This window comes from Sciurus vulgaris, assembly GCF_902686455.1.
Source record: "Sciurus vulgaris genome assembly, chromosome: 14".
Lineage (NCBI taxonomy): Eukaryota > Metazoa > Chordata > Mammalia > Rodentia > Sciuridae > Sciurus > Sciurus vulgaris.
The window spans coordinates 74,383,628-74,397,971 of record NC_136475.1 but is presented as its reverse complement, the minus strand read 5'-3'; the positions used below and the strand labels follow the sequence as shown (position 1 = coordinate 74,397,971).

At 50.9% G+C, this 14,344-nt stretch overlaps 1 protein-coding gene across 3 annotated transcripts in view; it reads right to left on the bottom strand.

Moving 5' to 3' along the window:
- Positions 1 to 14,344, bottom strand: part of GALNT14 (polypeptide N-acetylgalactosaminyltransferase 14) — a 202,617-nt gene that overhangs the window by 33,242 nt on the left and 155,031 nt on the right. For all 3 annotated transcript variants that reach the window (XM_079109966.1, XM_079109968.1, XM_079109967.1), the window contains 3 exons: positions 8,200 to 8,267; positions 6,184 to 6,249; positions 5,957 to 6,078 (listed from right to left, as the gene is read on the bottom strand). In XM_079109966.1, coding sequence (XP_078966092.1) covers positions 5,957 to 6,078; positions 6,184 to 6,249; positions 8,200 to 8,267 — 256 coding nt within the window. The remainder of the gene's footprint in view (positions 1 to 5,956; positions 6,079 to 6,183; positions 6,250 to 8,199; positions 8,268 to 14,344) is intronic.

Here is a 14,344-nt window from a genome sequence, read left to right as displayed (position 1 = left end):
GTCCTGCCAACCCTTCTGCGTAAAGGAGTAAACTCACCCACAGACGTGCCTGGCCCACATCCAGCAGGTGGGACCCTCTAAGCCCTCGGAATGTCCTGCCTAGAAGAGTGTCATTATTTACCTGGAAGCCTTGGGACACATCTGTGCTACCACAAGGCTAACAGAGCCATTTACGGTGAGGGCCTTGGGCCACAAAGGGGCGTGGAGACCACGGAGAGGTCAGCCATGTCCGTGTGGACAACCCTCAATAAAAGTCCTGGACCCCAAGGTGTGGGTGAACTTCCCCGAGGGCTGCCGCGTGTCTTTGCTGGGAGAAGGGGTCGCTATCTGCCCAGCCTCCCTGGAAGAAGATGAATGAAAGGTGTGCCTGGAATGCTCTCCACGTCCCCTTTCCTGTTAGATGTTAACCTGTGTCCTTTCACTGTAACAAACCATAACCATGATTGGGTCCTTTTAGCAAATGAAAGAGCCCCATGGTGGTCTTGGGGTCAGTCAAACTATAATCCTGTTTTGATTTTAAAAAATACCATCCTCAATATTTAAAAGTCAAAATGTAAAAATACACTGCTAGCTGCTGACTTTGGCCTCGGACTCCCCCAAACCACCCACAGACTCTGCCTCCGGGCTTGCAACAGGCTCTGGTGTGCCCCCCTGCTGGTTTTGAGGGTTTCTGTTCTGTGATTTCTGTCACAACTCAGCTATGGCAACTGCTCGGCCGAGTCATGGAGACCAGACAGGCGGTGATGGCTGTCTGGGATGTAGAGCTATGTGGAGCCATGACCTTGAAAAGGGGCTGCTGGAGGCTTGGAAAATGAGCCACCAAAGTCAGGACAACCTCTCTGCGTGGCCTGGGGGATTGGCATCCCATCTGCTGTTGGATCCTCAGCAACAGCCCAGAGCCTGGTGGGCAGCAGGTGTTCAATCAGCCTTGGGGACAAGAGGGCAGCTCTTAACTCCTTTGAGGACACTGTATTGGTGCCAGCAAAAGGATGGTGGGCCATTTATGGCAGAACAGGGTGGTCTCTCCTCCTGGACACTTGGAGAAGGACTCTTAATACAAACACCCAGACCCACCAGAGGCCTGTGTGCTCCGAATGCTGGATGTTGGCAGCCCAGGAGGGCAGCTGGGGGAATCCCTGGCAGGTCCTGGAAGACTCCCTCTCTCCCCCATGCAAACCCAGACACCCCGCCCTTGCCAGGAGGAGGCTGAATGCTTCAGGCAGTAGCCATCAATCATGGCCGCTGCCATACTCCCGTTCCTTCATTGATTCACATAATTAAAATGATGTTGTGAATGGGCGATCTAAAGCTTCTGGAGGCGCTGCCTCATGGAGTCACCAGCATTCCCGAGAAACCTGCTACCTACAGGGTGGGCACTGTGGAGGGTACAGGACAAGGGGAAGACTCCATAGTCCAGGGAAGGTGGACAGGTAGTAGATGGTTCCAATTCTGGGTCAGACAAAGCCAGGGGCCTCTAAGTTGGCCTACAGGGAGGGGCAGTAGGCAGGAAGGGGGTCCTCAAGGAGGTGACACTGTGCAGTGGGAACAAATAGATAGGACACCTGGGTTCCCATTCTGGTCCCGCCATCTAGAATATGTGTGACCTTATCAAATTGGCACACTCTGTGCTCCAATTCTTCATCCGGAAAGCAAAGACAAATTATTATTTCCAAAACAATCCTGCCTTTCAAACAGAGCTCTCGTGAGAAGGAAAAGAAGACAGCCTGCGAGAGGACACTGAAGAGTGTGTAAGCTATGATTTATGCAAACTCACTGAATGCTACAGAGACTGAGATTTCTTAACATCCCTTCCTACTAAAGAAGCAAGTAGATAAGGAGGGGAAGAAGAGAAAGCCATATTAAAAAGCAGAACAACTTGGTGCTCGTTTCTAGTACCATCGTGTAATTGAAGACGGGGAAAACGGGGAGTTTTGCAATGTGGAGCACCAGCTGAGGATGCCCTAGGATGGCGAAGCCCAGCCTCTTTCTTTTCTATTTCTATTTTTGAAAATCCCAAACTCCAATTACAGCTTAAAATTCCCACTTCTGCTCCTAAGATCACATGACATTCGAGGCTGAGTCAAGATACATGGACGACACAGGGACACATGGATGTGCACAGACACCGGTAGACTGGCACCTGGACTCTCCATCCCCAGGGCACTGTCTCAGGGGAGCGTGAGGGCACAGAGAGGCAGGGTCTCAGGGAAACCTCTGCAGCTCCCTCTGCAGCAATGGCAGAGCTGTGTCTCTGGCTCTGGGGTTTGTCTGGCTCACCTCTTTGCTGTGAAGCCTTGGTTCAGAGAGCAGGGACCAAGGCGCTTAGCTTGGGAGCCTGAGCTCAATCTTAGGGCCAAATGACTCCCACTGGAGGGACATGTGGGGCAGGCAGGGAGCACTTATGTTCGGGAAGGGAAGGAGGCTTTGCCTGACCAGCAGGTAGGCCCGCTGCGGGTGCGGAAATGAGGGCATTTTTCAGGGAGGGCTTTGGAGATGGGCTCAGAGCCATGAGGATGGAGAAGCTCGAAGGCTCAGTGAGCCTGAACCAGGAAAGCAAGGCCCCCTTAACTCATCCTTCGAGGATGGGGTCAGTCTGGAGGTCCCTGCAGATGAAACATCAAGCTCCCTTATGACTCAGTAATTCTACTTCTCCATATACAAACCCCAAAGAGTTGAAAATTCAAACAAAAATGTGTACATGAATATTTACAGCAGAATTATATACAATCGTGAAAAGGTGGAAACAACCATCAATGAATGAATGTATAAACAAAATGTGGTCTATACATGCCATGAAATATTATTTAGCCATGAAAAGGAATATTGATACATGCTACAATGTAGATGAGGTTTAAGTATATGTTGAGTGAAAGAAACCAGAACTGAAAGATCACAAATCATATGATTCCAATTATATGAAATGTACAGAACAGGTAAATCCTCAGGGACAGAAAGCAAATCAGTGATTGCCAGGGACAGGGACAATAGGGGAATGAGGAGTGACTACTTACTAGTGGGTGCAAGGTTTCCCTTTGAGGTGATGAATGGGTTTTGCAATTAGACTGTGGTTAAATGTGATACAATCCTGTGAATATCACTGAATTGCCTACTTTGAGAAGGTTAAAATGGTAAATCTTGTTATATGTATTTTGTAACATTTACCCAGAGGCAGCCCAAGGGCAGAGGTCCTGGGGCTGAGTCCATTGCTATGATGGTGGTCCCGAAGGGGCCTGGGCACGGCTCTGGGTGAACAGCTGCTGGAATCAGGTCTGAGTCCTGACCACATGTCGGCCCAACAGCCTCCAACATGTCATTAGGACCTGGACCCTATGATCTTGTGCTCTAGGGTACATGGCCAGCCAGCTGGGATGCGGGGGTGCCAGGCAGGGCCAGGAGGTCCCCAAGGGGTGAGGTAGTCAGCAGTGTGGGCACTAACCTGTGCCCAGGACCCCAGCCCTTCCTTTCTCCCTTGGAGATGAATTTCCTGACTCTTCAGGGGACACAGCAACACATCTGCCATTCTGGGTAAGGGGCAAATTGCCTTAGAGTCACTGCTCAGAAAAATGCTTATGCATAAGGGAATAAAGCAGGATACAAAACTGTATAAATACAGCATGATTACAACTACATAAAAGCCACTCTCTGCACAGAGAAAATGATCCTAAATGGAAAGAAGTGCTATCGGTGGCTGTCTTCACATGGTAGAATTCTAGCTGATTAGTTTCCATCCTACTGTTCCATATTTTCCAATGTTTACGATGGCTGTGGGTCACTTCTGTAATGGAAAATGAGAGGTCCCAGCCTCTTCTTTCTGGTCCTCTGCTCCCTGGCCAAGAGGTTTTCTATTACACCACATTCCTGGGCTTCAAATCTCTTTCTTTTTCATATCACCTTCGTTACATAGGGAGCCGTATCTCATCTGTAGACAGAGTCCCAATGCCACCCCCACTAACCACCCTAGGATTTCGAGCCTTCCTTCTGATTCTGCAAACTTGACCCTCAGTTGCTCTTTATCACTCTGGTCTCCTCCTACCTTCAGGCATGAATGGCAGCAGGGCTTCCCTGGCCCGGGTTCACAGTCCTGAATTCATGTCAGCAGCTGACAGGCAGAAAGACCTTTTGGGGGAGGGAAAGGTCCCTCCCAGGAGCAGATTTCCACACTGGATTATCCAGGTGCTCCAGTGTCTCAGAATGTCCAGGTTACTAAAAAGTTTTCCTATCTCTTCTCCCTACCATGTGCCCTCTCCTTTCTGGAGGTCTTTTGCAGAACAGTGAGTGGGGGCTTACAAAGCAGGTGTGGACTCCTGTCCTCTGGATTCTGCCCCAAATAGGTGCTCAATAAACGTCTGCTGAGTTAGGCTCTAGGAGTGAGCCTGCAACCCCCTAATTCCAACCCTAGCACTTCTGCTTTCTTATCATTTCCAAACTCTGAACACCTATTCTACCTCACACGGGGTAGCCACAAGGAAAGAATTGGTCCCCTGCCTCAGATTTGTCATTTGTTAGGACTAAACCCAGAAGAGGAATCAGTGGGCCCAGTAAGGGAGCAGTTTTTGCCCAGAGAGATCCTAGCCGGTCCTGCAGTCAGGATGGGCTTCCGGCTGGGGGAGGGAGATGTACATGCACACAGCCCTGGAGAGCATGAGGCTTTGTGGGGAGATGGAGAAAACGCATCTCAGAGATGCCAGGGGCACGTTTGGGGACAAGGAGCAGCTCCGCTGTGTTGAGTGGAATGCTGGGTAGGCTGCTGAGCCCACAGATGAGAGCTAGCAGGAGCGGGGACCTTGGACAAGACTTTGGGGCCTGGAAAAGCTCTACCCTAATGAAAGTTCTGTCTACAACTTAGTGTTGCTCAACCCAGACCTCTGCCTGTATCGTGGCAGAGAGGGTCGTCTACCAATACCGAGGGGACGGGCCCTCCTCATCTCCGGGAAAGCATTCAGGGCTGGTCTTGTGCATGTGAGCCCCTGTGTGAGCTCTGTAAGTCCCCCGTCCCCAAGGCTGACTCCTTGGGATGAACGGCATGGGTAAGGACACAGTGCAGGGAGGACTGGAGCAGCTACCATAAAAGGCAAGAAATAATTCTCACACAGGGAACACGCTGTTCAAGCAATGTAAGGTTCTGGTACTAGAGGTACTAGTTGAGGAATATCAGGCCCCGTGACTGTTTCCTCATCTGTGAAATGGGTACATCGATACCTGACTCTTACTTCACAGGTCAGCTGTTTGAGTCAGTAGTTCAGGAAGAGTGCCCAACACTACAAATGCCAGTCACTGGCAACAGCGTCTACACAACAGTAGACTGTGCCTCCTGTGGATCAGCAGGGCAGTGAGTGAACTTTTCAAAATATAAAATAATGAAGGGAAAAATTGGATCTTTTCTTTCACTTTCCAAAGGAGTAACTAAGACATGGAGAAAAGACACATACAGAATTCCAGAGTCATTTAAGAGCAGGTCGAGGGAAGGACCTCAGGTCTCTCAGTATCCAGCCCACCTGCTTGGACAGGGCCTCTGGGTGACAGTATTGCACGGGTGGAGGGAGGGCAGAGGCCTCAGAAATTGAGTGATGAAACATGGCTAATTCTCCTGCTTCTTCCTACAAATGGCCCTCATGAGGGTTCCCCTTCTGGAACCTTCTGGGATTTGGTAGAAACAGTTCTGGGTGGTTCTCTCCTGACCAGGAAGCTGAATGTATCACATGCAGCCTGTTGGGAGCCCTACCTGGAGACTTGCTGCGGTGACAGTGGACAGAACAAACACACCTGTTCCGGCTCCTCCACTGACTGCTGCAGACCCCGAAGGTCATGCTACTTTGGGTCCTTCTTCTGTAGAATGGGGACAGCAATCTGTCCTGCCCAACTCTCAGCGGAACCAGAGGTCTACGTGAAGTAATGAGCTTGAGGGACCCAGAAGTGGGGGGCTAGAAACCCAGTTCTGCTCCTTGGCCCCGCTCACCTCTTTGACCCTGTGCAACAGGGGCTGGAGCCAGTCCCTGTTCACCTCACAGTGGCTGTCCAGGAACGTCAGAGTGGTGCCCTGCGCAGCATCAGCACCCCGTATTCGGGACCGAACCAGACCTGCAACAGGGACAAATGACCAGGTGGGTGCCACTGTCCCTCCATCATCTGAACACCCAAACACACACCCACGACCCTAAGCCCTGCCCCACAGCACAGACCTACCTTGCCTCTCAGTGTTGCGTAAGCACTTGACCTTGGGCAGCCTGATGAGCTGATTGCAGTCATCAGCTGCAAAGACAAAAGTTGTGCCCAGTGAGTGCCCAGGAATGCGACCACCAGCAAGTGAACCTGACACCTCGGAAGGCAGCCCTACTTGAGGTCCCCAACCCCAATGCAGAGCCTGGTCCTGATACTAGGGTGCTCCTGGGCCGAGGCGGGGGTTGAGGTCACCGCTGTCGTTATGAAGGTGGTCGGTCAGGGCAGAGTGGCAGCAGCTGGGCCTCTTTGGGGTAGATCATGCACAGTGCCATCTGCATATTTGCTTGAAAACATTCTAGGTGGGAAATATTGATAAGGCCACCTGGGGACATTTCTGTGCTACAAACCATTGAAGGATAAGGTCAGAGTCCTGTTCACTCCTGCGGGTCTGCTCAAAACTACTGGAGGGCCAGGTGTAGATGAGGATTTTGGACTCTGCTTTCAGATTATGGAGGCTCTTTGTGAAGGGATCAGCCAGGGTCCCATTCAGTTACACGGAGCTGATAATGGAAGGAGGGTCTCCATCCACAGGACGGTGTGCCAGGCTCCTGCTCCCATGACCTTGAGCTTGCCTGCTGCCCCACGCCGCCTCAGCTCACCAGTTCCCTCACTCTGAGCTCCAAACCTCAGCCCCTCCATTCTGGTTTTGCTTTTGCTTTGTTCATTTACTGGTCTTGGCCCCTCTGCTTGGCTCTGGACTCTGATGAGTGACAGAAGACACGTTCTCAGGCTTCTTTTGGGTCAGGTTCTGTTGTGAGCTCTGCTACCATGTTAACATGCTGAATCCCTCCATAAACTATAAGTACCATCATAGCCATCTCCATTTGATAGCTACACGTGGGGTTCATGATTTGTTGGCGATACGTGGCTGCAGGATTTGGCCTGGGCAGTCTGGCTCCTGAGTCCAGCTCTAACCACTCTGGGATTTGATAGAAACAGTTCTGGGTGGTTCTCCCCTGATCAGGAACTATCCTACCCCAAAGTGAATCCTACAGCACTCCTTTCTCCTGCTTCAGTGCCAGTACACTCCCATCAGGGCTGGTGTCTCACCCCTTCAAGATCCTCCTCACTAGGGAAGGGAGAGAAGATCGCTATGTTTCAGAAGCAGGAGTCCAGGTCTTAGTGCCCTGGGCCGTGGGCAGCCTGCTGACACATTTGTCTCAGAAGTTCTGAGGCTGTTCACAGGTGAGAGTTTCCAGTGTGTGTACAGACAGCCCACAGTTACTGGGCCTTTCAAACTTAACATGCACCTGTCTGGAACCCCCAGCATGTTTTCTTGGGAAAAGTAGATCTAGGATGTACACCTGAGCAGGACCTGGGTTCTTTGATAGGAGATTAAGGGGACATGAGGTAGGAAATGATGACAACCAGAGTACTGGACGGTTCAAGGGCAGCTGCCCACTGTGCCATGATCAGGTGATGGGATGAGCCATGGGGAATCGCCATCAGACTTCCCGGAATTGAACAGGAGAGGGCCTGTCAGCCTCAGCCTGACAGACTGACAGACTGATGCAGCGTAAGAATCGGGAATGTCCAATGACAGTCATGGCTTCTGGGCTTCAGGTACCAGCACTGAGGTTTTGAAGGTCTAGTGTCTTGTCTCATATCCAGGAATGTAGGTTACAGGGCACGTGCTTGGGAATCATACTCGCCCACGCATGTAACACATGTGCCCGTATGCACACACTTACACATACATGTGCATGTATGCTTACATACCCACACTCACACACCAACCAACCCAATCAAGATTCTATAAATTTAGCTAGTTGGGTCCTCAAAAACCAACATTGGGGAAGCCGAGGAATTATTGCTCAAGTTTAAGGTTTATCTCCTTTTTGAGTTCAGGAGTCTTCCATGCTTATTATCCACCTAGGCTTTCCTGCAGACCCAGAAAATCAGTGGACTCTCCTTTGCCTCTTACACAGGGGCTGGGTCCAGACATTTGTGCCTGCATTGCCAGTGAGCGATATTACTTACGGTCATTGCTGAAGTCATCCACTAATATGATTTCCTGGATCAGATGCATGGGAGTACGGTTTAATACACTGTGAGGAGGAAAGAAGAAAAATCATTATGACTTCTAGTGGCAACATGTATGCATTAACCATAGTTTTAAACAGACATCATTGCATTGGAGGAGTGAAAACTCAGGGACATGAATGGACGTGTCCAGTCACACTGCTTATGTGTGAGCCAGCAGGGCTGGGATTCTGCCTTCCCTTCTTAATGATCGCTGCTGCCAAACACCATGCCACCCAGACCAGAATCAAAGAGACTCCTCAATAAGCATCCCTCTCCCCAACCTCTCACCTCTCACACCTCTGCCCCTGTTCACCATCTTTGATCTGGTTTATTGCTGCAGCCTCGACATGACCAGCCTCTTCCAGTCATAGACTGTCTTCCTTGTAGCCCCAGAGTGAGCTTTCAGATGCATATCTGTTCTGCATTATTTTAGTGACTTGCCTCACTAAGGCAAACAAACAAATTAACAAAAGCCTATGGTGGCTCCCCACTATCTGCAGCCCAAATTCTCTGCATGTTCCTTGGGGCCTACCACCCGCTCCCATGCCCAAAGCCGCAATCTGAACATGTCCCACTCATTCATAGAGGGACTTTTCTCCAGCTGCTTGAAATGGCCCAGTGCTGCCCACAAGGACCAGTTCAAATGTCACTTCCACTCTCACAGCTTTCCAATCTACTTAGTGCAAATTAATTGCTTCCTCCTCTGGGATCCCTCAGCAGTTTCTATCCGAAGCTTCCTATGGCTTTTATCACTTCCTGATCCTGGTGGTTGGTTTTGTATTTCACCTGCCTACTGTCCCCTCTGGTCAGTCATAACCCAGGGCAGGATTCTAGTGGAGGATCCTGTCCTCTGTACTGCCAGAGTACAGCATAAAGTCTTGGCCCACAGCCATGTGCTTGAGGGCCATTTAATGCATACCTAGGATGTGCTCAGCACTGGCTATGGAGAGATGGGCACAGGAGGAATGAGTTCCAACCTCCAGCTGTTCTCCATAAGCTGTGCAATCTTGGGCAAGTTACTTTACTACTCTGTGCAGCAAAGTATCCCATTTAGAAAATGAGAATAATAATAATACTACCTACTTCATAGGACTGTTAAAAGAATAACAGGAAAAAATGTATCTAAGGCATTTAGCATAGCATTTGACCCTAAGTGATGATAAATGCTAGCAATTATTACTACTTTGTGCATCATTAATGATTTTTTAATTGAATTGACTTCTGTTACCCCTCCTGTGCAGCGGCTCTCTACTCAAGGGGCACAAGCTGGGTTTAATATTAACTCTGGGTCTCAGGCCTGCCAGATATGATTGCCCTGCACCTCTCCTGAACACCCCCAAATCTGATGGTTTCTCCAAAATATTCCTGGGCCACAATGGCACTGTGCTCAGACCCCATGAATGTTGCAGAGGGGTCCAGAATGGGGGCTGGGGGAGGCCTCAGAGCACCCCTCCTCTCAGGCCTACTCTGAGCCTGCACCCAGAGCAGGCTGCACCCCCTTCTATGCAGGATGCAGATGCTCCTGAAAAGGGAACTTTGCCTGGAGCTACCTTTATTTATGAAGCCTTAATTCTCACCATGGCAACTAGTGTAAGGTGCAGAGAGGAACCCCAACACAAAGCCTCGGGCCCACTGTCACTGTCTGTGCGAAGGAGGGGGACAGGGAGGGGAAGGAGGCCGCAGCCTCCACCAGAGATGGTGGGAGGAGATCGCTTACCATGATTGTCCCAAAGAAAACAACAAACCCAGCCGCCAGCCCCCTAATCAGACAGGAGGGGAAAGGGAGGCAGACAGAGGGAAAAATCCGCTTGAAGAATAACCTCTAATGAGGTTTGATTACGGCTGTAGCTTCTGCATTCGATTCCCCCAAATCCCTGCCGGCTCTTTGAAATTCAAGAGTTCTCTTCTGTGAACATCAAAAGGTAAATCGTGTGCAGCTCTGCGCTGGTTGAACTGAGAGATGATTAGCGAATAAAAAATGTCCAGGGTTTAAAACAGAAAAGAAAAAGAAAAAAAAAAAAAGAATCGTCAGCAATAAGTGCTAATTAGACCATTTCCTGGTAACACCTGGCTTGTCTTTGCTCCTCTAATCAGAGCAATTGAAGTGATGGTGGGGTCTCTCTAAAAGTGCCTTGGGGCCCAGAGCATGTGCTTTGGGTACCTGGAGTGGCTGGAGAAGGCGAAGGTCAAGTCCAGCTCAGGGGACGTGGTCTGGCCCAGGTGGTCCTCGGAGCCCTCCCTTTTGCATGCCCACCCTCATCCCACAGCCTGAGGCCAGGTGGTTGCTGTGGTCCCCCTGTCACTGTTCCCAGTTCTGCCAGGGTCCCTGGTTCCCCCCTGTTCCAGCCTACCCTGTTCCAGCTGTCCCATGTCCTTCCTCACAGGCCTCAGCATGGGAGCACAGGCTCACCTCGCTGGCACATGTGGGCATATGCACTTTCTCCCTGGGATTATTCTGGAACAGTCTCCTACGTGCAGCTCACCTCTCTGCCAAAAGGCAGCATCTATACCTTCTGCTCCCTTCTTCGCTGCTGCTGGCTGTGCCCTAATTGCGAGGCCCCCTCGGAGCCCCCAGTGGGCAGCAGGGCAGTGTGAGGAGCGTGGGCTGGCAGGCCAGGTGGGCCCCTCCCACCAGCTGTGCAGTCCTGAACTAGGCGCCTGTCAGCTCCCAGCCTCCCTTTCTTTCTGTAATTACCTTTTCCTTGTAAAAAGCAGGCGATATTAATACTTGACCTACTTCACAGGCTTTTGTGGGTATGAAATGAGGAAATGTATTTGAAATTGCTTCATGAACTCCACGGTGCTATATGCAGGCAGGTTTTATCAAACGCTCCATAAATACCAGTTGAATGAAGACCGGAGGCTGGCTGACAGTTGAGTTTAGTCATTCTGGAGTGAGACAGATTGGGGTTCAAGTGCTCTGTCTGTGCAGCCTCCACTTGCCTGCAGGAGGGCTCCAGGCAGGACTGAACCTTCAGACCCACAGCTCACTCGGATGCATGATGGAGCCTAGCACTGAGCCTGGCACACAGTGGCTGCTCTCAGAACGTGGGCGTTGAGAGTTGGAATACTGAAGTCACTCACAGCGGTAGGCATGAGGCACAGCTGTGCCTCTCCAAGTCTGATCCCTGAGCCAGCAGCATCACCACCGCCTGGGGACTTGTCAGAAATGCAAATTCTTGAGCCTCACTCCAGACTGAATCAGAATCTCTGGGGCTACAGCCCAAGAAACCATGTTCTAATGAGCCCTCCAAGAGATTTTGATACCTGGTCCACTGCATTAGAATACTGCTGACTATTGGTGTTGGAGATTCAGCCACACCTGTTGTCACCTGTACAGGCTCCCCATGTGCCAGGTACTGCTCCCAATCCTGTATCAACCTACCCTTAGTCAGTCCCCCAATTGTTCCAGGGAGTTATCAGTAGTCGTACCTGTTTTGCATAAAAGGAAATAGGCAGAGCACTTAAGCAGCTTGCCCAGGGTCACAGAGTTGTTATGAGCAGAGTCAAGCAAATCTGGCCCCCGAGTCCAAATTCTAAACCACTTCCACGCCCCCTTTAGATCTAGGGTATTGCCCAAAAGTAAAAGCAACAGTGAGAAGATTCAAGTGATAGATCACACAGGCTTCTGAGTCCCCATGGGCGGAGAGAGCTGAAGAGCTCCTTAAGGGGAAGGGGCTGGCCCTGTCTCACATACACAGCACTGGCCGGAAGGCTAGTGTTATGGTTTGGATAATAACATCCCCCAAAGCCGCATATGCTGCATGCTTGGTCCCCAGCTGACGGTGCCATTGGAAACCTTAGGAAGTGCGGCCCAAGGGAAAGAAGTTAGGTCACTGAGGACCTGCCCTGGAAGGGGTACTGGGACAATGGCCCCTTCCTCTGTCTCTCTGCTTCCTGACACTCACGGAGCAAAGAGTCTTCCTCCATCACATGCTACCACTGCAAGTCAGAGGCCAAAGCCATGGGTCATAGCCATTGGACCAAGTGACCAAAGTCCGAAACCTCTGAAACCGTGAGCCAAAATAAACCTTCCCGCCTTAAAGTTGATTCTTCTTACATTTTTTTCACAGTGACCGCTGACTGATAGGTGGCCTAGGTGAATCATCCTTTAGGGCTTGTTTCCCCTCTCTGTAAATGGACAAGTCCCTAATTCCTCAGGCTGTGATGCTCTCCGCCCCTGCCCCCATCACCCACCCCCTCAGGTCTCCACCTGGCTTGAAACCCCCGTGTGTGCCTTCTCATCCCCCAGACCTCCAGCTAAGGAAACGTGCTCGGGGACAGAGGGCCTGGGCTGGGGTGGGTGAGGGATGCAAGCCAAGTGCTGAGCAGCCGGCACAGTGAGGAGGGAAGAGGGGGGCATCCGACTTCCTGGGTTCCTTGAGCATCTTCCCCTTGTGGGAGCCTGGCAGCAAAGCCATCCAGAATTCTAGAAAGTTGAAGATGGATTTTTCTCAGAGACCATCCTTTCTTCAGTGACAAAAGAAAGACCGGAGGTGCTGTTCATGGCATCCCTCTCAGTGGCTAGCAATTTATTTTTGTAACCAGGAGTAGAGGGAGGCACAAAATCCAAGGGTGTGGAAGTTTCTAGAAATATTCTTCCTTGTCCTCACCCTAAGATTCTTTTCCACCCAGACTGCAGATGCTGAAAGCCCCTGTCCATTCACCCCTGGTTCTCAGGTTCCTGTTGTGCTCTGGGCACATAAGACATGAGTGGAGCTTGAGGCCTGTCTTATATGGAAAGTTGCAAGGAGACAGGGAAAGGCCCATGGCTCTCAGCCAAGTGGTTTGGAGCTTCAAGGGTGCTTTCTGAAGACGTGGTACCAATGGGCCCCAAGCTGCCTCCCAGAGTGAGGGGTACAAGGCACTGGGGGCAGCCCTGCATCAGACCAGCTAACAGAAGAGCTGGGTCTGCCCTCCCAGGAAGTCAGAAGGCCCTCTCCTCTGGTCAGCTGGCTCCTCTGCTCTCCAGCCCAGTCTCACCACCTGCACCATCCACTGCTCAGGCTCAGCATGAACCTCCAAGCAAAGTGGGAGATGAGATGTTTCTTGCAGACTGCAAAGCTCAGGAAGCACTAACATGCTAATATCATGAAGTGTCACTGTTACTGTTATAAAAAGATGGAGAAGCAGCAGCTAAAGTGCCCCTGAGAACATAAATGCAGTGTTTTGGGGCCTTGGGAGACTCCCCCCGTTGCCTGATAATGTCCCCCAAATACCTGAAATGTTCCCAGGAGAAAAGATTATTGTTGGGAATGTTAAAGAACTTGAAACATCAAGGATATTTTTCTCACCACTTTTACATGTGGTTCATAACCTGCCAAAGTCACACAGCTAGGAGATGGTAGGAGAGGGAGGGACTTGACTCAGGACTTTTGAGTCCAAGTGCCGCTTAAGTATGCCACAGCTCCTTGTGAGAGGACACTGGCTGTGCAGCCGGAGGGCTGGCTAACACTGATTCAATGCCTACTCTGCCCGGCAGTCCTCGGTCTCCACCTGAATTAGCTCAGAGCAGTCCTGTACACTAGGTAGGCTTAGCATTCTCTGTCCCTTGGCTAGCAAACTGAGCCACAGGGAGGTGAACTAAGATGAATAACATACAGTCCGTGCCCTGAAAATGACAGGTGGAAAAAGTGCATGAAGTGCTGTAATTCTGATGTGCAGGAAGGGGGCCAAAGGAAGCCTCTGCCGGGGGTGTGTGTGTGAGCACATACTGTCCACACACATACATGCGTGTGCATGTGTCGTGGCTGCAGGGGCCTGGGGTCAGAGAACTCCTTAGAGGACCAGGAGAGGCCAGTCCGAAAAGCAGAAGCCTCTCTGGGGGGGCTCTGTCCCAGACATGTCCAGCCATGACCTGTGGAGCAGCCACCAAGGAGTGGGCAGGCTGAAGCTGTCCTGAGTTTGCTCCACACGTGGGCCCAGGTGCCCAGCAGGGTTGAAGCCACCTCTGCTTGACTGTGTACTAGCTTAGTCTGGAAAGTCCAGAAATTCCCTTCTCCCCTCTCCCCTCACCAGAGGAGCCCCACTTGTGCCAGGCTGCCCCTCATTCCTATTCCTCCCACACCTGCAATGTAAAGTAAAAAAGGCACTTTATTAA